Raw genomic sequence first — 26,602 nt, 5'->3', positions numbered from 1 at the left:
TAAAGTGAAAGGCTGCCCAGTGGCGCTTGTACAGTCCCGGACATCTTTGTGATATGACGGAAATGCTGGTTAGCATGGCACAGAACTGGATTAGATGCTCCATGGTGACCACAGTTAACTCTTGGAGGTTTCACTTCTAATCTTGGCCTTTTCTCGCTGGTGACTTGCCTTTGATAGGTTTTTTCCCGCCCTACTGCCAGTTATATCCGGACATTAACTATCTTGTGCAAACAGAGCACAAACAATGAAACAATGAAACGAATAGATTTCCTGCCTGTCTGTCTGTGGCATTCGCTACCAGCAAACACTGAAAATACAGGTCCTCAATTTATTTATATTAGATTAGCCTATCCAACTGGACCACTCCAATGAATGTTGAATGTAGCCTACTTTTATTCTTTAGGTTTTACAGAATACAATGTCCACACATGCATGCGCCATCTGACTAGCTTGCCACTCGCCAGCAAACCTGGACTAGACTATTGCAACCCCCCCCCCCCGCTACAAATTATTTTATATTCAAATAAACTGGATGGACCGGCTGGATCGTGGGGGAGGGCGGTAGCCTATGTTAGCTGGTGCTTTGCCATGGCACTGACCAGCCAGGGTTAAAGCTGAAGTTATTACGCTAACCCTGTAATCCTGCTTCATTAATGATTAATTTGCATTAATTTTGTTAATGCGTACATTTTTGCATAATTAATTTATCTAATTAATGCGTTAAATTGAGAGCCCTAATTTAAAAGAATAAGCATAACTAATCATGGCCTGCCTAGCACAGCTGTGGCACTCTTCTGGTTCTAGAGAGCAGTGAGGGCCTAGGGAGGCTCTGCACGTAGCACATCCATCAAATTGATATTAATTTATGCAGGAGGTCTCCGTTGAGAGGTGTCTAATAAATCTCTTATTATTTATTTTACATTAGAAATCTTTATTAGTCCTAGAAATCCCATTGACATCAATCGATTTGACCATGAAGGTAAGTCCTTTAAAATGTAAAGCTATACTACAAACGAAAAGTTGTGAAGAAATACAAAATACAGTGTACAAATGATATACACACAACAGTGAAATACAGTGTACAAATGATACACACATACAGTAACAGTGAAATACAGTGTACAAATGATACACACAACAGTGAAATACAGTGTACAAATGATACACACATGACAGTGAAATACAGTGTTCAAATGATACACACATGACGGTGAAATACAGTGTTCAAATGATACACACATGACGGTGAAATACAGTGGGAAATCTCCTGTAGCAGTGCAGTATTTTCTCTCACTCTCTTTGTGCTTCCAGCGATTCCTCTCATCCATTCTTCAGCTGGGTTAAAGTCACTCTGGATGAATGGAGAAACCTCTGTACCTTTCTCTTCCCGTTTGTACCTCCTATTCAATCCGTTGAAACCGGCCACGGATGTCGTCTGTCCCTGACACCACGTCTGTCTCTCCATCTCTCTATTCCACTCTCTTTCTCTCTCTTGTTCCATTCATTCTTTTTCATGTTTTTGAACAATAGCCTTTTCTATGTGAATGGACAATAGCAAGCAGACGTTAACAGGTGGACGTATAAACTGTGTAATTACTCATAAAAGAGACATCATTCCCTCATCCTGCCTGTTTGTTTTTCTAGGATATCTTTCGTTCTTTTGCTCTCTTCCCTCTCTCTTCCCTGGTCTAGTTGGATGCTGTCTGTCTGTGTTTCTACATCAGTATAACAGCTGAGCCTCTCTCGTCATAACAGTAGAACTCTGTGGGTGTGTCCCAATACCCATATTACATCCCAAGTATGTACCATATACTATGTTTGATGTAGTATACTACATCAAAGTTTTATCTTAGTTTGGAGAAATCCAATATACAGTACTGCAAATTCCCGGCACAGTACTACTTTTACCCCCCAAATCCAGAGAGGATACTATTCCGGAAACAAGATGTGAAACATCACAGCACTGTTAATTTATCAACAAAGTTGGTGGATGTTGAGACGACAGTAATTTGGCAACTTGAGATGTCATGGAATTTTTAGAGACAACTGGCCTCGGCTTTGCAGGTTTCAACCTTTTGTTCCTAAACCTATTGTTGTAGCATCCTGCTCACCGTCCTCTAACCTTTTGCCATTCCAAACACCCCTGTCCTCTACCTTTTTCCATTCCAAACACCCCTGCCTTGGCTTTATCATTATCTCCAGGGGGGGGACACACCTCAGACTTTCAGTCTGGCCTAGTATGACCTCCATTGTTCTATTGTCCCTACAAGAAACCTATTCAAGATTTACCGCGCTTTCTAATATCACATGTCCGAACTCTTGACCATTGATGATGATGTCTGCCATTTATTATGACGTGTACAGATGGGTTAGCCAATCAGATCTCTAGAAACGTAATATCCGTGTATTGCTTGAATATAAGACCACGCAACACCAAACTGTTTCACTTCTGTTGGATGAACGACTCTGTGTTTTATCCTGAAGTCCTTTTGCAATCATATGTTTTCTTAATAAATCAGACTGAACCTTTTTGAGCAAATCCTTTTTACTTTTGATAGCTAGATCAAATTTATTTCCATTACACAGACATTGTAACTAAATCGATCCGTGTAAAAATTATAATCATATTACAGTAATTAGTCTTAGTTATATCACAATTAAGCTAGCTACTGTATAGGCAACTACTGTATAGGCAACGTTGTGGTTGTGTGTGGTATTTAGAATCAGAATCTGTTAATTGCCATGCAGTTTTTCAACGCACTAGGAATTTGCTTTTGGTCGTGGTGAATAACATGGAGACAACATTGGACAGGATGCAGGGACGAGACAGGACAGAGCAAAGACAGGACAGCGCAAAGAGCAAGTACAAAATGCTAGTGCAAAAAAGGATAAGCTAAGAAAAAGAACAATGTACAAAAAGTAGTGTAGTCAGTGTATATACTGTACAGTGAGTATGCAGAGTGTAATGTGTGACTGTGTGTGTCTATCAGTGGCGGCTGGAGACTCAAAAAACTTAGGAGGACAGGAGGAAGAGAGGCGAACCGCCCATGGGCGCCGGGGGGCACTTTCCCTCAGTCAGTTATTATTTGAAATATCAGCTTTAAAGTGGATTTACAGTCAATTTTAGCATATGAAAAACTGAATAACACTTTCTTTAACTACATGCAGCATTTATTTATCATATTCATGATAAAATATTCCAAAACAACAATAAAACATTGTAAGCAATAGTTGTTGTAATGGATTGTACTCTTCTCTAAAGAGAGAAAATAATTGATATTGGTGAGGTGCTGGAGAGGTTAGGTGATATATGAAAAATGTTTTTGATTAGGGGACACAGGTGTGCTGGCTCTCAAACAGTTTGTTGCTAAATAGATTTGACAACTGGACAATGGAATACGTTGCACAGCAAATGCAGTATCCAACAGTTCGCTCATGGCTAGCTAGCAATGGTACAGCTATGGGATTAGCTCATTTGGGTTGCTGTCAAAGCTGCCACTCTTAAGTTGCTATAGCCTACAATTATCAGAACAATATGAACATTCAGTTGAAAGTTTTCCATCCACCCATCCATCACTGGATGAGGAATAAGCACCGCAAAGCGATCAATTCTCAAGCAAGCAGGAGCCAGGCTGTGGATTTCTCCGATCTGGTGACCCAGTGTCTTGAAATGTTTTGGACGAGTTGCCGACAGTTTGCGCCTCCAGCCAATCTGCGCGCCTGCCTATGCCGTAGCCTGACGTGCACCTCGTAGCTAACGTTACCGGCTATAGCCAGCCAGTGGAACTGTCGTGTTCAGACGGCTCTAGCTCAAAAAGTATTTATGTCAGCTTGGATATTTAGATGGCTAGAATCAAGACAAATAGACGAACAGTTTGATGTATAATATGTCCCATAATACTTTCGGATGTATTATATTATGGAGCTACGAACACACAAAAAGTCTCCAATGGCACAGGGAAGAGAAACACAGACATCAACGCCGACTCAATCGGCCTTCACTGTGGTAAATCTGGAATGTGATTGGACTAATAAAATGTCAATATCTGAATCCTGTTCAGACAGGGCCGGAGTACTAGCCTCCCTTGCGGTACTTTTTCAGCGTTTTGGCCAATCACAAATTAGCAAGACAAAAAGGCATTACATTGATTTAAGAGAAAAGAACCCGCCCTAAGGGAGGCTAGCCTCCCTTCCATAGATATCTATGGGTCCTCAAGCTGCATGTTATAGATGTCACTGTTGGAGCTTTAGAATTTCAATAATGGGTTTTATCCATAGGGAAAACCTGCTTTATGAACAAAACTGAGATAATTATGAATAAATAAATTAATATATTTATATTTTAATCCCTCTCTTCTCTCCAAAAACTGAGGAGGACTGTCCTCCCCTGCCTCAATGGACGAGCCTCCACTGGTGTCTATAGGTATATGTGTGTGCGGCGTGATATCTGAGTGCGGTGCATCCTTTACAATACATTTATTCAGTTTCGGTAATTTATTCAGTTTCGATAATAAATGATCGAGCTAGCTAACTAGCATTTTTTCTGGCCAAACGTGATAAAAAAAAGCCCAATTGGGCGTGAACCCGCCCAATCTGGCAACACTGGTACCAATGTTACTGTACATAGGAGTTGGTGGAATGGGAGACGTAGCCCCCCCTCCAGGATTCCAAGTCGCAGCGCTATAGTCAAAATTAGCAACCCTGTATAAAACCGACACAACGCCGCTAGACTTGAAAACCGGAATTGTTTAGAGGACACTTTGAGCTACAAAGTAAGCTAAATTATCATCATCAAACGTTGTCTGGTTGTATACATTTACAGTTTTTGTGACATTGTCGCCTCAGAGTGGGTGTTAACGTATCCCCTTCCTAGCATTCTCTAGGACGCACCACGAGACGTAGTACAGGACATGAAATAAGCTAGAAAAGCTAGTAAACTACCTGCAGCCTGTATTACAGGACATGAACTAAGCTAGTAATGTTTGAAAGATAGAGGCATATAACTAAACTCACCCGTCATCCGAAGAAATAGCCCCCATATGTTTCCTGTTCTCCCGCATTGTGGTGGTGCTGATATCCAACTGGTTTTTACATAGTTTGCATCGCACCGTCTCTTGTTTTCACTGAAGTACTCCCACACTTTTGATAACTTAGGTCGCACCTTTTTCTCCACGTCTTCACCCTCATTTTCTGTCTGTTCTGCATTAAAGGAGTAGTAAAGGGAAAATGCATGTTTAGCCCTGTTTTAAGGTTACTTATGATCATATACAATGGTTCAGATCAAAAGGTTGACAAAGCTAGCATTTTCGAGAAAGTTGATAATTGCTCTACCACCGTTTTGGTCATACAATGGATGTGGATGGGCATCTTGAAAAATCATTCAAAAACATGTTAAACTCTCGATTTAAAAGACAAGAAACTCACCTAGATGTTAGTTGGCATTCTGACATATAATTCGCCATAAAGTAAGATTCTTGTTCAGCTGGAAAGGCTTTTTTAAATATTTAGCATAGAACTATTTAGTCGCAGCACATACGTGTGTAAACCTCCACAAACTAGGTAGCCTAGCAACATAAACAATAACAATAGCTACCGTAAGTAGTTCCGCTTCCTGAATCCCCTCTGCGGATTGAGCTACACATCTACAACGGTCGCTTCAATAAAAGTCAATGGATTTCATAAAATTATCAATTAAACCCTATAGGATTCATACTTTGCGGCGAATTTGATGTCAGAACACCAACGGACACCAATTACACCCTCGGACAAATTTGCATAACTGATGACGTCGACGACGTCGACAAATCGTCCAAGCCATAGCGCACACACACACACTTTGTTTTCACAGATATGACCATGGAATTCATTCACACCTGGTCTGAGGTATAGTATTGTAATTATGTTGTCATTTTACTGCTGGCATTTGCCACACTTGAATCTTTGACAAAAAGTTAATTCCATTGAAAAGTGAATGACTGAGTTGTCTAATGATGACTATGCATGTCCTATCTAATGGTGTTTCGTGCCAAGTAACACTCAGACTGTGTGTGTGTATCCCATGGTGTGTTTACTAACCCAATTTTGTGTGTGTGTATTTATTGTGTATCTCAAGTCAAAACACACCCTTTCACCTCTGTTGATCCATCTTTAATGGTCAGCTAGAGTCAGAGACCAGCCAGGTTGGCGTCGTCATCCACACTGTGCGTGTGTGTGTGTGTATGTGTGTGTGTTGTTCTTGGTGCTGCTGAAGGCCTAAAGAGCAGAAAACAGATGTAATGGTGCAGAAGGCTCCTCTCTTCACTCCACTCTTTCCATCACTTTTTTTTCTCCTCTCTCTCTCTCTCTCTCTCTCTCGGCTCCTCAAACTCAAAGCTGCCATGCTTCGATTTCACCTCTGTGATATGGAGCAGATTGCGTGTGTGTGTGTGTGCGTGTGTGTGTGTGAATCAGAATGTGTGGGGTTATATCACAGAAGAGGTGGAGGATGAAGAACTGAAAGGAGAAGTGTCACCCCCAAGCTGTTTGGCTTCTCTTTTCAGAGTGGAGCACTTCCATCTCCCTCCCTCCTACTCATTCATCCATAGGAACACTTGTGTAATGGCTGTCACACACACACACATGCACGCGCACACACACACACCCTCTCGTACAGACACAAACATACGCACGCACTTACACCCACCCTCTCATACAGACACACACACACTGTACACGCACACACTTACACACTCTCTCATACACACACACACATACATACACACACACTTACACCCATCCTCTCATACACACACACACACACACTGTACACGCGCACACACACACACCCTCTCATACACACACACGCATACAGTACACGCATTTACACCCACCCTCTCATACAGACACACACACACATACACACCTGCGCACTTACACACACCCTCTCATACAGACACACACACATACACACCCGCGCACTTACACACACCCTCTCATATAGACACACACATGCGTGCGCACACTTACACCCACCCTCTCATACTCAACTCAGATTTAAAAAGCACATTTAAAACAACCAAGGTTGACCAAAGTGCTGATACACACATGCAGCCTCGCCCTCACCCAAGCTCTCTCTCATACACACACATGCACACTAGGGGTGTGCCGGGAGCCCACTATTTGTATTTGTATCTGTATTTGACAGCTAATTATTCGTATTCGGAAGTGGGCGGGGCTTAAACCGGAAGTCGGTTCAAAACGGTTTAAACTGAGGAGAAATGTCATTTCTTTAGCCTAATATTAATTGGCATTGCAATTGCTGTGCTTTCAACACATCAGAACTGCTGTTTATACAAGGGCGTAGGTTTGGTTTCAACATTGGTAGGGACCATATAACAGTGTAGCTGCATACACAATTTTTGCTGGGGACGAGAGGTTAAACCTCTTAAATATGTATATACTTATGAAATTGAATAATACTAATACAATGCTCTTATGAGTATTCAGTTTCCCCTATAATTGTAACAAGAACCCCAGTCAGGCTAAAACAATATATTTATTTTTAAATCAAAACTTACGACTTTAATATCACTGACGTTTTTTAGCATAAGTTAATGGGAATTTGAAATTAGAAAATTAGCATCCCGTCTAGCACAGACTGGGTTTGACAAAGCTATAGCTAGCTAATAGCCCATCGGCTAGTATGCTGACACTAACGGTCGTTAGTTGTGAGGACGCCGTGATGTTCTATTCAATTAAATCTCTGGTGGGCAGCTAATGTATAATAATGTAATGGCTGCTGCTATCCTAATGTTACAGGATGATAGAAGCCATCTTAACAGTTCGCTAGCTAGCCAGCTTATATCACCAGTTGATAATTTGCCACAATGGAAAGACAAGTGATGTTAGTTTAGGTAACATTAGCTAGCACCAACCTAGCTGGTTTTCATGTTGCTAATGCCTAACATTAGCTACTTAGTTTACCAGTAACTAGCTAACCTAGCTAACGCTAATGTTACAGTTGCGGAGAAAAAGTTCCTGATATCCCTCATCCTCTTCAGAGGGGGAGGCGACATTGTGGTGGATGTACCTAAACGGCTGTCAGAATCATAGCTGTCAGTGTCTGTCTGTAAGGCTGTTGGTCTTCAGATCAAGCGAAAATGTAACAATCTATCTCAGCCAAACGAGCCAAACGTGAGTTTAAAAAATATAAAAAACATACTGGGATGGCACATTCACAGTGGAGGAAAGGGGTAGGCTAACGGTCTAATGTAACTCCGAACATAATGCAAACTAACTCACTCAAAATGGTATGGCCAATTCTGTCCTTCCAAACTATGGGAAGGTCATCTAAATGATCTAATATAACTGCACTCCAAAGATAATGTGAACAAGGTTGCTTAAAAGTTGGTAGGGACAATTTGGGCCTCCCAAAATGTTGGTAGGGACGTCCCGACCGTCCATACGCAAACCTACGCCCTTGTGTTTATATATATTATTATTATTATTAATTATGAAGTAAAATTCCTCCTCCTTATCATCCTGTATGTTTTTATTTTAACAAACTATGAAGTGTCAGAACCCCACCACCACCCTTAACTGGGGGACATTCTACATTTAGTTAGAAACTGAAAAACATTTTTCTAAATCAAAATATAATGTGTGCTAGTAATGGTTTTCACAAACCCAGCAATAAACATGTATTACTATAAATATAATTGAAAAGATAAACGTTTTACACTCAAACCAATAAACTAAACTCTAAACTAATACATGCCTATGTTGTAGGGTTTGTGTTAGTTTGGACCGGTTGCATTTTAGCTGCGGAACGTGAGGACGCGCTCGGTCAAATTGATTAACTTATTGGGTGGAAAAGTTTTTAAAAAGCCTTTAATCCATATGTAGGCTATAATAAAAACCGAAACATGTTGGTGTTTTTATTGTAGGCCTATATAGCCCGATGGATTAAAGGCTTTTTAAACACTGTGTGCTTGTTAACTCAGAAATAACTCAGAAAGTTGTCAGGAGTCCGTAATCCAAAGTTTCTGCTTTCTATGTCCTTTTCCAAACAAATCGGAGGGGTCATATCATGTCGCTGCTACAGCACAACCATTAAACACAAATTATATAGGTCTATTCAAATTAGGATCATGTGTGAGTCACTACAATAAAGTGTAGGCCTAAATGGTTCAAAAAAGCGTGCGCCTCTAGAACGCGCTCAGGCCTATGCGCTAGGGCCTATGAACAAAAAGAACATTACAAATGTTCAATAAACAATATTCCAACAACCCAAATATTCAATTTATAAGCTACATATTCAACCAATCATGCATTTGCACAGCAAATATGACATAAAGCCAAATTAAATGTAGCCTAGGCTAATAAGCCGAGGAAAATGACTAGGCTTAATTGTAGGCCTATAGCCTACTCAAGTTTCAACAGTGCTTAAACCATGGGTAAGTGGGGTATTGTAGTGAAATTATTCTTATTATTTTTTAAATCTGTTTAAATAGTTTATTATTGTTATATCAGAGATAAGGACTTTGATTATAGTCTATCCTAGGCCTACACTAGACTACTCTGTTGTGCTGATAACTGAACGGCATGGATCAAACATTTGATCACTTGTGTTTGAGTTGTTAAAATATACTTTCATAATTATTTAATATTTCAAAATCGCCGGACATTGTATAGGCTAGTGAGAGGTTGAGTATGCGTATCTGAAATAGCTAGCGTTAGCTAGATATACTACACTGAGCTAACAAGCTAGCTACCGGTCCTCCACTGCTCAAACAAACGCTATAGTTCACATAAGCTATTGCAGCAGGTAAGCTAGGACAAGAAAACAAAATCCAATAACTGTCTCAATAAACCAGTTAACTAGGGACAAAAGCCCTCGGTGCTGCTTACGTTCGTTGCCTGCCTAGTGCCTACTATCAGCGCGCTCCAAACTTTCTCTCCCTCTCCGCGTTGTCTAGACGTCTAGACAGACAGCATGTGCAAGATGGCAAGCGCGTGCGCCTCTGTCTCTCTCTCTCCCTCGTCGTGTCATGTCAACAAGCAGACAGAACGTGCGCGTACCGCTCGCTCAAACAGTATTTGACTGTTCTCCCCCCTCCCGAATATTTTTTACAATATTCATACGAATTTACTATTCGGGAAAAAGCTACTGTTTGTACTCATCCGAATACCGTATTCGTATTCCGGCACACCCCTAATGCACACACACACACAGTCACAGGCACACTAAAAGACAAACACACACACACACACACACACACACACACCATGCCTCCAACACCAGTACAGCACAGCCGTACTCTGAGAGATACGAGCCCACGCACACTCCCTCACACTGACCTCCATGACCTCTCCTGTACAGATGCACAGCTACTGCCGGGGCTTCAATGCATGTGTTAACACAGCACATCCACTACAAGCAGTTCAAGCAAGGGAACAATTATGTAACATCATAGACTGGTCTTTGTGTGTGTGTGTGTGTGTGTGTGTGTGTGTGTGTGTGTGTGTGTGTGTGTGTGTGTGCACCCATGTTTCATAATGGCCAGTAACAGTGAAGGGTCCACAGTGGACTAAACCCTACAGTTGGCAGACAGGTTAGTGTATTCTCTTAAGACATAATAAAGATATTGTAGTGGAAATAAATCTGATCAAGAGTAAATTGTGCCAACTGTGCCGAGGGTCGCTCAAAAAGGTTCAGTCTGATTTATTAAGAAAGCATACGATTGCAAAGGGACTTCCAGATAAATCACAGAGTGGTTCATCCAACAGAAGTGACACAGGGTGGTGTTGCGCGGTCTTATATTCAAGCAATACACGGATATGACGTTGCTAGAGATCTGATTGGCTAACCCAGATTTACACATCATAATAAAAGGCAGACATCATCATCAATGGTCAAGTGTTCGGACGTGATATTAGAAAGGGCGGTAAATCTTGAATAGGTTTCTTGTAGGGACAATAGAACAATGGAGGTCACACTAGGCCAGACTGAAAGTCTGGGGTGTGCCCCCCTCTGGAGCTGTCTCCCTGTTATAATGATAAAGCAGGGCTGCTTGCAATAGCAAAAGGTAGAGGACAAAAGGCTGAAAACTGAAGAGGGCTGAGCGCTTAAGTCCTTCGGACCTTCCTCCCAGGGAGCAGTCCTGGGCTAGACCCCGTTCCATCTGAAAGCTCAGCCCAGGCTACCCCAGAATGAAAGCACAGCCTTCTGCTTCCCGGTGTCTTCTTTTCAAAGCCCACCGATCACAGAAGCACTACTTGCCAACTAACGCATTCGCTTTTGGCTTGTAGTGGCCTGACTGTACATTGAGCCAAGCGCGGCGGCCATCTCGTGGTCTTACTGCCATCTGCAACCCGACCGGCCGGTGACCCAGTCGATAGCGATCCCAGACACCGTAGTGCTTACCAGCCACCCAGTTCGGAACCGACGGTCGGATCCCAATTCCACTTGGCTATGGTTATTGGAACTTTGACCGTTTTCACCAGCCTTGCCTATCCACAGAGGTTGTCTCTTACGCCCCTCTGCTTAGGTGTGGACTGTTGTCCATGTACCACACAGTGCCAACCCCTTAACGGCGACACAGTGCTGACTTAGCGGTAAGGGGGCAGTACAGATGTGAGAACATAAGAATGTAACTTGACCCGCGGTATTCTAACAGACGCTTTATGGCATTCCGCACCACCGCTCGCACGCCATAGAGGGCACAGTAATACTAGGCTACTCATTGACCCATTGCTGTAGCTCATCTCGCAAATTAGATGAGCCTACCTTGTTCTCAAACCCCTTGTTCTCTGTCTGGTTGTAATTTAATTATTATGAACAAAGCCTATCTATCTATAGTATCTATCTCTGTAACTGTCGCCGGGTCGAAATCTGTTCATGTGTCGGGACAAGTAGAAATTTAATACAGTATGCTAACTGAGTGTTCTCATATGGAACATGGCATCAGGACGAGTAAGATGGCTAACGGAGCTGACCAGAGATGTGTTTGAAATGGTTCACTCACTCCCTATTCCCTATGTAGTGCTACTCATAGTGAACTACATGATTTACCGGTTTTGGGACACTACATGGAATGTCATTGCGTAGGATATTCATGACGCAAACAAGCAGACGTGCAGATCACTGATGGCAGCAGGTTGAAATATCAGGTAGCATTCAGGTTCCATGTTTAGTTGAATGATAAATCCCATATAAATGGTTGGAATTCTAATGATGTGCAAGTGTGATTTTGTCAACTTTAGTGCTGTCTGCTAATAGCAGGCTGTGAAGCTGCACGACAAGACCGTGATAGCAAGTTAGCTCACGACAGCAGCTTCCATAATATTAACGGTAGCTGTCGGTGGCTAAAAAGCAGATAGCTAACTTTACAACGATGATTCCTGTAGCTATTTTGATGCTAAACTTCTGTTTCTCGGGCAGGAACAGAGACAAACTCGCATTAGCAGCAAAGCAACTACAGGAATGATCTTAACATTAGCTAACTGCTTTAGCCACTGATAGCTACCGTCTTCTTCACTTATCCTTCGGTAAAACATGACACCGTTGTATTGTGGTATTGTGGAGTGCTTAGGCAGAAGTAGGAAGAGAAAACCGCCATGGGACCTTAAATCAGAAAAAATGTGGAATGGTAGTGAACGGCGTGAGAAGCTATTGTAAGCTAGACTGCAAGTAAACAAACACAATTCACGTGACACATGGGTCAGATGTCAGCTAGCTAGCTAACTACTGTACCAGTTAGCTAACAACTATGAACTCAAACTCCTTGTTCTCTGTCTGGTTGTAATTTAATTATTACGAACAAAGCCTATCCATCTATAGTATCTATCTCTGTAACTGTCGTCGGGTCTATATTTGTTAACTCGTATGGAAGGTATCGGGACAAGTAGAGGTTTAATACAGTAGGCTAACTAGCTAGCTAGCAGAGTGTTCTCATATGGAACATGGCATCAGGACGAGTAAGCTAGCTAACGGAGCTGACTGTGTTTGAAATGGTTCACTCACTCCCTATTCCCTATGTAGTGTTACCCATATAGTGAACTACATAGGGAATAATTGCTTCGGATATTCATGGAATGTACACACCAGTTAGCTAGCAACTACGTGGACACAGGCTGATCTACTATACGGAATTGGACCGAGGAGTGTTCTGATATGGAACTAGGCTAACACAGTTGTTTCAAGACCAGCAGTAACGTTTGTGGTTTAATTTTTGTCCTTCGCTTGGCTATTCTTGTATGGGTGAACTGACCCGCTGTTTCAAATCGCCGGACGAGATGCCCGCTTCTATGACTGGATCTACACAGCAAACAAGCATAACAGTGCGTCATGAAGACCGACGACTTTCTACATTAGGCTACCTCCTGGAATACCCCACTTAAAGGTCTTTCATATTGAAATTCTCTTGATGGTCTGGGGAGTTGCGAGACGTGTTCCTTCACAGTAGTTCATAGATCAGTCGTGATCCTTGACAGTAGGCTACCAGTCTGCGCTGCGCTCAGCACAAAGTTGGATGAATGAATGGACTTATTGGAATCCTGGAAAATGTTGATTGCGCTCTAAAATCATGAAAGCATAAATGTAAAAATGCAGCAACAGAAGTAGTCTAGATGAGATGGTGGTTTAAATGAATGGCAACACGTAGCCTAGAGGAGAGCATCAATTGAGACTGGTGATAATGCTGATAATCTACAGTAGGGCCTACCTCTGGCTGAGTTCATGGTTACAACCATTCATCTCTTACACATGGGCCTATACAATACTTGCACAATACTTTGGACGTTAAATCCATCCATAAGTATGCTACACCACACCTGTGGAATGGCCGGTCATGGCAAAGCACCCGCTAACGTAGGCTACCCCCCTCCCCCACGATCCAGGGCTAAGAAACCGGTCCATCCAGTTTATTTGAATTATAAAGGAATTTATAGGGGGGGGGGGTTACAATAGTCTAGTCCAGTGGCGAACTAGTCAGATGGCGCATGCATGTGTGGACATTGTAGGCCTATTCTGTAAAACCTAAAGAATAAAAGTAGGCTACGTTCAACATTCATTGGAGTGGTCCAGTTGGATAGGCTAGTCTAATCTAAATAAATTTGTTTTTGTTTCATTGTTTAATTGTTTGTGCTCATGCACTAGTTAATGTCCGGATATAATTGGCAGTAGGGCGGGAAAAAACCCTATCAAAGGCCAAGATTAGAAGGGCTTTTAAGATGTAATTGGTCATTTTAAATGGGCCTACTTTATCTTTTGATACCTATTTGAACGGACTGCATCGATCAATGCAATGACTCTTTCCATGTTTTTCAGTTTTACCCTTTTCATCAATAAAACATAATTTTTACAACCACGTCTCATTGATTGGGAAGGCATTTAGAGCTGCCGGTCTATAGCGTACTTATTCGGACTCAGAGGATGACATAACTGTTTATTGAGAAACAATTGATTGGCAGGCTGGGCTATATAAAGAAATACCACAATGCATGTAGTCTAGATATTACATTATGGTTAGGCTATACACTTTATGGTAGACTGCCCTCTCGCAGGCTACATTGTGGCTGTTTTGTTCATCGCAGAAGCCAGCCTAGGCTACACTTTTCTTTTCTTTTTTTAAGTTTTATTATATAGAAGGAATCAGAATGTGGAAATTTAATTTTAGCCTATTTTAATACAATTCAAATTGTGTTTAGAGGGAATTATTTTCAACGGACATTATGACCTGAGCATCTATAGATCATGCCAACACTAGCCTAACTGATGAAGTCGTGGCCTTCAACTTTGCATGATTTGCATTTGCATTGTTTTTAATGTTGCTAAGAGCAACATATGATTTGTATGTGTCTGTAGGCCTATGACGCCTTTCTCGTATTTTTTAGAATAAAGCCTAGGCCGCACTTTAACAAGAATATAGAGAAAGAATATATTCACAAAAGGAGAAGAATCGATGAAACGGCTACAAGAACAGCATTTTGGCCAAAGATCCAAATAAAACAGTAGTCTACTGTACAGATGCAGCATAGAACGTAGATACATAATACTTATCTAATTAATAATTATCTTAGTTAATAGGCATATGGACGCAACGCTTTTTACGGTAGGCTAGGCCTATGCGTCTTGTACTGTAGGCTACAACTTAAAGGACAATGCTCGTTTTTGACAACCTGGACCTTATTTACGACATATTATAAGACGTTTGACTCACCGAGATCACTTTGGTGTAGTTCGGAGGCATGTAGAAGAAATGTAAAATCCAGCGCGAGCCAGTATATCCATGTAATGGCGGTGGTGGGGGCAACGAGAATGCAGCTTCTAAAAATCTATTTTCTGCCGCGAAACGGTTGTTTTCATCAATCTGTCTTGATGAATCGCTAGTTGTGCTTACATAGAGAGCATAGGCCTGTTATGGTATTTCCCATGCCTCTGTAATATGATCTTTAGAAACGTCGTTAGACACAAAATAGCTTCCTCACTCGCTCCAGCACGCATGCGCACAGCGTGCTGGAGCAACGATTGCGCGCTGTGCGCATTAGTGCTGGAGCAAGTGAGGAAGCTATTTCGTTTCGAAAGACGTTTCTAAAGATCATGGCATGTGAAAACCACAACAGTTATGCTCTATGTAAGAAATATCTGGAATATGTAGGGGTGGGATGTCTGCCCACCTCCCTTGTTCTCTGTAAAGCGCATTGTGTTGCTTCTGGGTATGAAATGCGCTATATAAATAAAGCTTTGATTGATTGATTGATATATATATATTCAAGATCATTCAAATAACAAAATATTGTGTATGTTTTTTTAATTTATAATTTAACAATAGGGGGTGCAACAGAACACAATTTTAGGTAAAGTCATTGACAGGTGGACTTAAAGGTTTTATTAAAATATAGTTATGTGCAAATGAAAACCCACAATCGTCCAATGGACATCTTTGGCGGTTCTAGTGTTAAGACCTTACCCCGATTTTGGAAATCAGATAAAGGCGTTCACAAGACCATTTCAATAATCGCATTATTACAATTATCGGGTTATGACCGGCGTAGTGTGCATGTGAACGCACTCACTGTCAAACCTGCCGCTCTATTTGCACAAGATAGTTAATGTCCGGATATGATTGGCAATGAGTGATCTTTACTCATGGCGACTATGTCAATTTTGTATGGGTCCACACCTCCGATCAAGCTTATTTTTTCTTTGTATCGTGCTGAAGCCACATACATGTAGCCTACTGCGCTCAGACTTGGCTACATTAGCTGGTGCCCCGTCTTCAAATTTACTTCCGGGGTTTACGAGTAGCCTACCAGTTGAATGCGTTCCAGAAACAAAACGCAAAACCCTCACCTTCACCACACCTTTACTAACAAATATATTTACAATACTGTTATTTTGCGCATTTGACTTAACAGCCACCACGTCTTGACCCGACGTCAGTTACCGAGATAGATAGGCTACTGTAGGCCTAGATATATGTGTTCGTAATAATTAAATTACATCCAGATGGAGAAAACGTGTTTGAGAACAAGGTAATAATATCAATCAATCAATCAAAGCTTTATTTGTATAGTGCATTTCATACCCAGAGGCAACACAATGCGCTTTACAGAGAACAAGGGAGGTGGGCATACGACCCACTCTCTACATATTCCAGAGGGAAGAAAAAAAACAGTAATCACCCGGGGGCCAGATAAGTAAGCTGTAAAAATTCTTCCCTGACCCCTCTCAACAAGGCAATCGAGCAAGCTCCAGGAGTATGTTTGTCTACCGGCTAAGAACATTTATAAAGCAATACATTACATTTAATTACATTTCAGAGTAAGAGAGGCTAAAAGCATCATAGGAGAGAGAACATTCTACGGACATGCTACGACATCCACAGCAGACACGGGGGTATCTATCAGACTCCGGGAGGTCTGCTGGTGACAGTGGGGCATCCACTGGACCTGGTTAGAAGATAGGAGGGAGAGAGAGAGGCACTAGGGAGAGGGAAAGCAGAACAGGGTTAGTAGCACATAGAGCCATACAGCCCACACAGATATTGAAACAGGCAACCTGGGGCAAGCTCCGTGAATATATTTGTCTAATGGCTAAGAACATTTAAAGAACAATACATTAAATTAAATTTTCAGAGCAAGAAAGGCTAAGAGCATCAGGTCCAGGCCTAAGCCGGATGTGGACTGATGTGTGTCTGTGTGTACGTGCGTGTGTGTACTAAATACTACGATATCCACAGCTCCACAGCTGACACTGGACCTGGTTAGAGGATAGGAGGGAGAGAGAGAGGCACTAGGGGAGGCAGAAAACGGTTAGTAGCACACTGAGTCATTGAAGCAACACAGCTGTCAGAACAGAACAAGCCTGTTTCAGGATAACCAGCTTCTATACACTACTTGATATACATACATTGCATAGCAGGATGAATACCAATGTATACAGAGGATTCACAGGTAGGTTTGAGGCTGCCTTTCTGTGTCTCAAGGTCCTAGCTAGTGATTGTAGGCTAGGTCGAAAAGGTACGTCTTGAGGTCTCGCTTGAAGACCTCCGTTGTTTCGGCCCTTCTTAGGCACTCCGATAGGGTGTTCCAGAGGTTGGGGGCATAGAAACTAAAAGCTGCCTCTCCGTGTTTCTTGGTCCTGGGTTATGGAACTGTTAAAAGTTCAGTACCTGAGGATCTGAGTGGTCTGTTGGGCATGTACTTAACAAGCATGTCTGAAATATATTCTGGTGAGTGACTGTGGAGAGATTTATAGACTAGTAATAGTATTTTAAAGTCTATTCTAGAGTTGACTGGTAACCAGTGTAGTGATTTTAAGGCTGGTGTGATGTGTGCCCTTCGTCTAGTCTTAGTGAGGACTCGTGCTGCAGCATTCTGTATCATTTGTAGCTTAGAGATTGCTTTCTTTGGTAGGCCTGATAGTAGAGCATTGCAGTAGTCCAGCCTGATTGTGATGAAAGCATGCATTAATCTTTCGGTGTCAGCCTGAGAGAGAAAGGGTTGCACCTTGGCAATGTTCCTTAGGTGGTAAAAGGATGTCTTTGTAATATTCTTGATGTGGTTTTCGAAATTAAGATCTGAGTCAAGTATGACACCTAGGTTTTTAGCCTGGCAATTGGTGTCAATTTCCAGAGTTTTTAAGTGTGCAGCTAGTTTCTCTCTTTCAGCTTTTTCTCCAATGATCAGTACTTCTGTTTTGTCCTGGTTTAGTTGGAGGAAATTATGTGACATCCATACATTTATATCTGTAATACACTTGACAAGGCAGTCAACCAAGCTGTAGTTACTGGGTGTTACGGAAATATAGAGTTGGGTATCATCTGCGTAGCTATGGTAGCTAATGTTGTGCCTCCTGATGACACTGCCAAGGGGCAGCATGTACAGGCTGAAAAGTAGAGGTCCTAGGATCGATCCTTGGGGCACTACACAGGTCATAGGGATCTTTCCTGAGCTATATTCACCGAGGGCAACGAAGAAATCACGACCGGTTAGATAGGTCTTAAGCCAATCTAGGACTGGACCAGAGAGGCCAACCCACTTTTCCAGTCTTTCGATGAGGATTGCATGATCTATAGTATCAAAGGCTGCACTCAGGTCCAGGAGGACGAGAACAGAAAGCTCTTTGGAGTCAGCATTAATTCTGAGGTCATTTACAACTTTGACTAATGCCGTCTCTGTTCTATGATGGGCACGAAAGCCGGACTGGAAAAGGTCAAGGGTACAACTTGTAGCTAGGAAATCATTAATCTGTTTGAAAACAATTTTTTCCAGAATTTTACTCAAAAAGGGAAGGTTGGAGATTGGTCTAAAATTGCTAAAAACTGAAGTGTCTAAGTTGTTTTTCTTCAGTACGGGTCTCACCAAAGCAGTTTTAAGTATTGGTGGGAAGACACCTGTAGATAGGGAGTCATTAACAATGGATAAAATGTCATAGGATACAGAGTCAAAAATAGTTTTCTATCAATTGTTGAGAAGAGCACTCTTGAATTATTTCGGTTGATAGATATCAATTTTGATAAGTGGTCTTTCCTTGCATTTCTTATTGCTTTATTAAAAGCAGAGAGATGTTCTTTGAGAATATCATGGTGGACCTGTAGCTTGGTTTTTCGCCATATACGCTCGGAACTTCTGCAGGTTCTCTTTAGTTGATATGTTTCCTCATTTCGCCATGGAGCTTTATTATTGGTTGTGATCCTTTTCAGTTTAATAGGTGCTACAGAATCCAAGGCTGCCCTTACTCTGGTGTTAAAGGTGGTTGCCAAGTCTTCAATAGTTCCTAAGGGCCCCACTTCTGGAGTTGATGAATTGTTTGTGGTCATTATTTCTCTAAAACTATCAGCTCAGTACTACTTTTGACTTTAGGAACCAATGCAGTGAAGAAGATACAGAAATGGTCGGAGAGGGCGAGGTCACTAATAGAGGAAACAGTGATAGTCAGGCCCTTAGTAATAACTAGATCAAGGGTGTGGCCGCGGTTGTGGGTTGGCTCAGAGATATGTTGGGTAAAATCCATGGAGTTTAGGAGGTTGATAAAGTTCCTAGCTTTCGTGTCCGCCTCAGTGTCTACGTGTATGTTGAAATCTCCAATGATGATAATCTTATCATAATTTGTATGGATGATGGACAGGAGTTCTGAAAATTCTGTAGAGAAGGCAGGGCATTGTTTGGGAGGCCTATACACGGTTACTGCCAGAACTTGGGGCTGGCATTTTAGGACAATAGCGTGGTATTCAAAAGAGGCGAAATCATCAAAGGAGATGGTCCTGCAGCTGAGGGCATCTGTAGCTATGGTGGCTGTTCCTCCACCTTTTTTCCCACTTCTGATAGATTGAAAAAAGCTGTAGTTAGGAGGAGAGGCTTCAATGAGGGCTGCTGGTCCATTTATATTTAGCCAGGTTTCAGTTAGGAACATACAGTCTAATTCACGTTCACATATAAGATCATTAATGAGAAAAGTAGATGGAGATGGAGATGGAATGATAAAAGTTTTGCTTGGTAGGGACCTGACATTTAGGATCGCCATTGAAATAGCTTCCGGAGAAAAGGGCTGGCTCGCCTGACTAGTAGGCCTGGATGGTATATTCACTGGAACGGATATCAGGTTTTTCATATTAGATCCACCTGACTGTTTCATTATGGTAATAGGGGTGCAGTGGGAGATAATTCGCTGAATGGCATATTCAGGTGGGCAGAATTCGTTTATAGAAATATAAACGTCGCTATGCCAGGTCTCAGTGAGGGGCAGGGAATCAAGGTCTATGGTGATGGGGCGCTGGTGAGATGGAGCTGGTGTAGCCTGACCCGTGGGTACAGGAGATTTATGTTTGGCAGTAGGGTGGTTGAGACGGGTCGGGCTAACCCCACATCAGATAATAACAATTAAACGTTATTTGTATAGCACCTTTCATACAGATAAATTCAGCTCAAAGTGCTTATAACAGAGCATTTAAATTAAATAATGTGAAATTTAATGATGCTTCATTCGTAGACTATAGGAGAAAAACACTGAGTCCAGCCTGCTAAATTAGGCAAAAACTACCAGATTGATTTTCATGAAACTTCGGGGAGGGGTGTTGCATGGGCCAACTTAAAACCCATTAAAATTTTGGAGCAGATCCGAATCACAGGGTGAATCACGGGGCGAGTCCAGGAGCCGTTTCTTGGTTTGTTTGTTTGTTAGCAGGATTACGCAAAAACAACCAGATGGACTTTCATGGGACTCGTGGAGGGGTGTAGCATGGGACACCTTACAGTAGAATCCCTTAAAGTTTGGAGCAGATCCTAATCACAGGGCAGGTCCACGAGCCGCCCAAACATGGCCGGTCATTCATGGCCATATCTCGACATGGGAAGGTCACAGAGACACAGGGTTTGGACTGGCATAAAGCTCTCGACCTAACAAATGTGGCAATACCAACCATGTCCTGCTCGTACGCACATGCACGTGCACAGAGCTACAAAATGCTTTCATGGATTGAGGTCTGTGCTCTCCAAGCACCATTTCTAGTTAGTGTTATACATTATGCAGTACACCTGGTCAATATTGGTGCTTAGCGGATGTCGGTAAGAAACATAAATATAGTAAAGTAGGTCTTAGCCACTTAGCTGACGGAGGAAGGGTGTACTGGACAGTGTAGTAATATTACCAAAACTTCAAACAAGTTTAATTATCTGACTAAATTTTACAATACTTTGTGCAAAGATTAATTGATTATGGGTTAAACTAGAGCAAGAATGGTCAAGGTGTTAAATTGAATGTCTATTTATTGCATTGCAAATGAGTTAGATCAATTACAAGGCACACATTATAAATGAAAGGTTTAGATCTGACCCTACTCTACCGAATGAATGAATGAATTAATTAATTAATGGATATCTTTATTTAAGTCTCTTGCCATCCAGTAGCCTATCCCATATGGGATTATCATGTAAGACACCTTTACAATAAAATATATATTACTTCAGTAACAGAAAGCTTCTGGTATCATTGGACATCTCAAAAGCAAATAATAATAAAAAGCAAAACAAAAACAGTAAAAAGCAAACAAAGGCATACTGTAAGTTAACCCAGTTCATGCAAGATATCCCCAACCCTCTATCTGTACATTTCCCTTTTTCTCATGTTCCATGCTTTCTCCTTAAATGTCTCTTTTTCAAACAACCAATCTCTGTGAGTCCTCCTTGTCCAATCATATATACTGTATACTATTAAAAATCATATCACTGATTTTACAATGGAAAGAGCAATAAAAAACTAAATAATACTGGTCTTCTATGACCGTAAGATCACACACTGGACAAACTCGGTTCTCCTCTTCTATGACCTTAAGATCACACACTGGACAAACTCGGTTCTCCTCTTCCAGCCCAGCATACCTACATAACCCCTCTGTGAAGCAACATGGCCCCTCTAATCTGAGGACAGAGGAATCTCCTCCTCTTAGACAGACTAAACTCTACATAGTTTTGGGTACAGTGCTCATATTTGATCTCACGGTACGAAGCCTAGGTTTACTCCAAGTCTCTTCTATCCGTTATGTTTGACCTTATGGCACACTCTCTCTATCCATGTTACTACATCAATTTTCTCAGCATTCCTGAATACTTCATCTAATCCATATTTACAGAGCATGTCACTCATTTCAACTATCCAGGGTCCATTCTGTTGTCTATCCCCTTCAAATATTAATTTGGTTGGCCTACGACCATTCATCTCAAGTAACGTGTTCCATAACATGGCCGTACAGATCGCCAACCGAACCTCACAGGGCTCCCACCCTATATCTCCGGTCACAACACAAAAAAACGAAGGGCCTGAAAATGTACGGATACACATTTAGGGTGACTCTTGTGACCCCTGCACCATAATCAAGGACTGGACAGACACAGGCTTGGTGAAGTTTAGTGTAAGTCAAAAACCCAGTATCCTTAATTGTCTTAAATATCCCAATAACTCATGCTCTGCCTGGACTGAGATAGGACTTGTTTGATAGCACTGATTTACCAAGTTTATATTTTTATCACCAAAATAAAACTGATTAGTTACTAATATGAGTTTTTGAGTATTAATACTAAGTTCCTACTACGAGTTTGTGAGCTTTGAAAATGTATTATTTCTCTTCTCATTTATAGTCAACCTCCATGTTTTACACCAGTCAACATTTTTTACATCCTGCTCATTTTCATCCATCAACACAATATCATCAGCATATAACAAAATGCTTATCATAACTTGTCCACACTCTATACAACACTTTAGGGACTTGATTGTACACGCCAAATCATTTCTATAGCAAACAATGTGGGAGACAAGGAATCCTCTTGCTTCACTCCCAAGGGGGTCAGGAACCAATCAGTGAGAGACTCATTTACTCACATGCTACAGGAGCACTGTGAAGAGATTGTTTAGACCTATAGAACATCCCTTTTCACTCCCTATTCCATTAGTCTATACAGTAGAAGATCTCTATTTACAAAATCAAAAGCTTTTCTAAAATCAATAAAGCAGGCACATGTGGGTTTCTTCTGTACTATGCTAGTCCTTGCTTTTGTGCACAGGGTATGAATATAATAATAATAATAATAAAAGTGCTTTACAGCAGAGAGCATGCACGGAGTGCTTCACATGAAAATAGACAAAATAAACCAAATGGAAAATCCTATGGTCGATCGATGCCATGTCCTTTCTTTGCGGAACCCGTTTTGTTCATCCACAAGAAGAGTGGATTAATACATCCATAGGTTTTAAATGTGGACCCCACTAAACATAGCTCTACTTTAGGGTAGAGCTAATGGGGATCCTTCTAAATAAACAAATAAATAGGCCTACATTACAGGAAATGATTTTGTCAGCGCGTTATTAATGAAACGACAGAGAGGGCTCTGTTGAGGTGGGTTCATGTAGCTGAAGCCAGCGCGTCGTCTCCGGTGCTGAGAGGGACAGGGAGTTGGCCTGCGTCAGGACTGATGGCGCGGCGGCCAGGGCTTGGCAGGAGAAACGGGCACTGCTGTTGTGTCGGCGGGGCAAGGTTGGCACACGCAGGCAGGAAGGAAGCCTGTCTGTTTATAGCCAACAGGCCTGTGTGTGTGTGTATGTGTGTGTGTGTGTGAGAAAGAGAGAGAGAGAGAGAATATGCTGAGGTACAGTAGGATCTGCTCACACAATGTCACCTCCTACGCGTCCCGGACACTGTCACCGTGGTGATATCCGGATGAGTTTGGAATGACCAGTCAGCTCAAGAACAGCAAGAACGAGCTCCCAGAGTCAGCTGTGAAGAACCAGGACTGGAGTAATGTTGTAGAACCAGGACTGGACTAATGTTCTAGAACCAGGACTGGACTCATGCTCTAGAACCAAGACTGGACTAATGTTCTAGAACCAGGACTGGACTAATGTTCTAGAACCAGGACTGGACTAATGTTCTAGAATCAGGACTGGACTCATGCTCTAGAACCAAGACTGGACTCGTGCTCTAGAACCAAGACTGGACTCATGTTCTAGAACCAGGATTGGACTTGTGTTCTAGAACAGGATGTACATATTTTCTCTTGACTGGAAATGTGACTCAAACACGCTCTTCTCCTCTCTCCCTCCCTCTATTCTCTCCTCACCTTCTCCCTCTCTCCTCTCCTCCCCTCCTCCCTTCCCTACCCTCACTGCTCTCCTTCTCCCTCCCTCTCCTCCTCTCCTCTTCCTCATCCCTCTGTCTCTTCCTCCTCCTTCCTCTTTCCTCTCCTCCACCCTCTCCTTTCCTCCCTCTCTTCTCTACTTTCCCGCCTCCTCCCTCTCTTCTCTCATTTCCTCTCCTCCACCCTCTCTCCTCTCCTCCTTCTCCCTCTCTCTGCTCCCCCCTTCTCCTTCTCCTGTCCTCCTCCCTCTCTCTCCTCATCCTCATCCCTCTCTCTCCTCCTCCTCTCTCCTGTCCTGGTGTAGGAAGTATAATATTCGTGTGGAGGACATCATGGTGAGGGATGTGAGGTACATCACCCTGAACTGCTGCTACCGAGACCTGCACGACGTGCTTCTCACCGGACACCTCAAGACCCTGGCCCTGGTGGAGGCTGCAGGTGACACACACACACACACACAAGCACAATATGCAATCTTGAACCACACACACACACACAAACACACAGTATGCAATCCTGAACTACACACACTGATTCACACACACACGCACAGTATGTAGTCGCACGCATAGGTTCTTGCATGCCTGCACACAGTAGCGTTTCTAGCTTATATGCCACCCTGGGCGAATCCCCCGCTCCGGATTGTGCTGAGAGCAGATTCAATTGTACAGTTTAGTTAAATGCATGAGTAGGCTACTTGTGGGGGGCGGCTGTAGCTCAGTTGGTAGAGCGGGTCGTTCAATGATCGAAGGGTCAGTGGTTCGAATCCCAGCTCCGACTGTCCACATGTCGAAGTGTCCTTGAGCAAGACACTTAACCCCAAATTGCTCCCAATGATCAGGTTAGCACCTTGCATGGCAGCTACCGCCATTGGTGTGTGAGTGTGTGTGTGAATGGGTGAATGAGAGGCCATTGTAAAGCGCTTTGAGTGCGATTATGATTATTATTTCAAGCCTAGGATGTCTGTAGAATTGATGTGAACGCAATCACCTCGGATTTCTCATAAATTCAGCCCTTGCGAACATTGGCGCACTCCAATCTGGCCTACCTACGACTGCATTTCCGCGTTCTTAAATCCTGTTCTCAGATAAGAACAAATCCCAGATAAGAAACCATTCAGGAATGCCAGAATTGTCCCGTGAACTTCGTAAGTGGAGTTAAGAAGATATTTCTTCTTAACTTCTTCTTAAAGGAGTAGTAAAGGGAAAATGCATGTTTAGCCCTGTTTTAAGGTTACTTATGATCATATACAATGGTTCAGATCAAAACGTTGACAAAGCTAGCATTTTCGAGAAAGTTGATAATTGCTCTACCACCGTTTTGGTCATACAATGTATGTGGATGGGCATCTTGAAAATCATTCAAAAACATGTTAAACTTTAGATTTCAAAGACAAGAAGCTCACCGAGGGTGTAATTGGTGTCCATTGGTCTTCTGACATCAAATTCGCCGCAAAGTATGAATCCTGTAGGGTTTTATTGATCATTTTATGAAATCCATTGACTTGTATTGAAGCGACCGTTGTAGATGTGTAGATCAATCCGCAGAGGGGATTCAGGAAGCGTAACTACTTACGGTAGCTATTGTTATTGTTTATGTTGCTAGGCTACCTAGTTTGCGGAAGTTTACACACGTATGTGCTGCGACTAAATAGTTATATGATAAATATTTAAAAAAGCCTTTCCAGATGAACTAGAATCTTACTTTATGGCAAATTATATGTCAGAACACCAACTAACACCTAGGTGAGTTTCTTGTCTTTGAAATCGAGAGTTTAACATGTTTTTGAATGATTTTTCAAGATGCCCATCCACATCCATTGTATGACCAAAACGGTGGTAGAGCAATTATCAACTTTCTCGAAAATGCTAGCTTTGTCAACGTTTTGATCTGAACCATTGTATATGATCATATATATGTAACCTTAAAACAGGGCTAAACATGCATTTTCCCTTTACTACTCATTTAACTTCGTTCAGGAATGAGGACCCTTGTGAATATAAACATGTGCTGCAGTCTGCTACGTAGGACACATACAAATCTACATTTCCTCTGTCTGTTACGTAGGACACACACACATCTCCATGACCTCTCAGTCTTTTTTACGTAGGACACACACATCTCCATGACCTCTCAGTCTTTTTTACGTAGGACACACACACATCTATATGACCTCTCAGTGGTCCAGCAGGTACTCTGGAGGTCTCTGCAGGTCTCTGGAGGTCTGGAGGTCTCTGCAGGTCTCTGGAGGTCTCTGCAGGTCTCTGGAGGTCTCTGGAGGAGGCTGGCTAGACTGTCTCCTTCAGGCAGCGATGCCAGAACAATTACTGTAGCTGTGCCATTTAAGCAGATACATAATCAACAGTTTGTCACAGAGGCAATTATTTAAAACAAACACACGCCTACAAACACACACACACACACAAACACACACACTCAAACACACAAAATGCAATCTAGAAATACACGCACTAACTCACACACACGC

General features: G+C 42.1%; 1 protein-coding gene across 1 annotated transcript in view; it reads left to right on the top strand.

Annotated features, from left to right (window-relative positions):
- The window catches only part of LOC311313002 (chloride channel protein 2-like), a gene marked incomplete at its 5' end in the record, with an annotated part of 240,753 nt that overhangs the window by 193,167 nt on the left and 20,984 nt on the right, over positions 1–26,602 (top strand). The window contains one exon of the mRNA XM_084443013.1: positions 24,419–24,552. Within this exon, the coding sequence (XP_084299139.1) occupies positions 24,419–24,552 (134 nt within the window). The remainder of the gene's footprint in view (positions 1–24,418; positions 24,553–26,602) is intronic.

This window comes from Borostomias antarcticus, assembly GCF_949987555.1.
Source record: "Borostomias antarcticus genome assembly, chromosome: 1".
In the NCBI taxonomy this organism is placed as follows: Eukaryota; Metazoa; Chordata; class Actinopteri; order Stomiiformes; family Stomiidae; genus Borostomias; species Borostomias antarcticus.
This window is presented reverse-complemented; position numbering and strand designations above follow the sequence as displayed.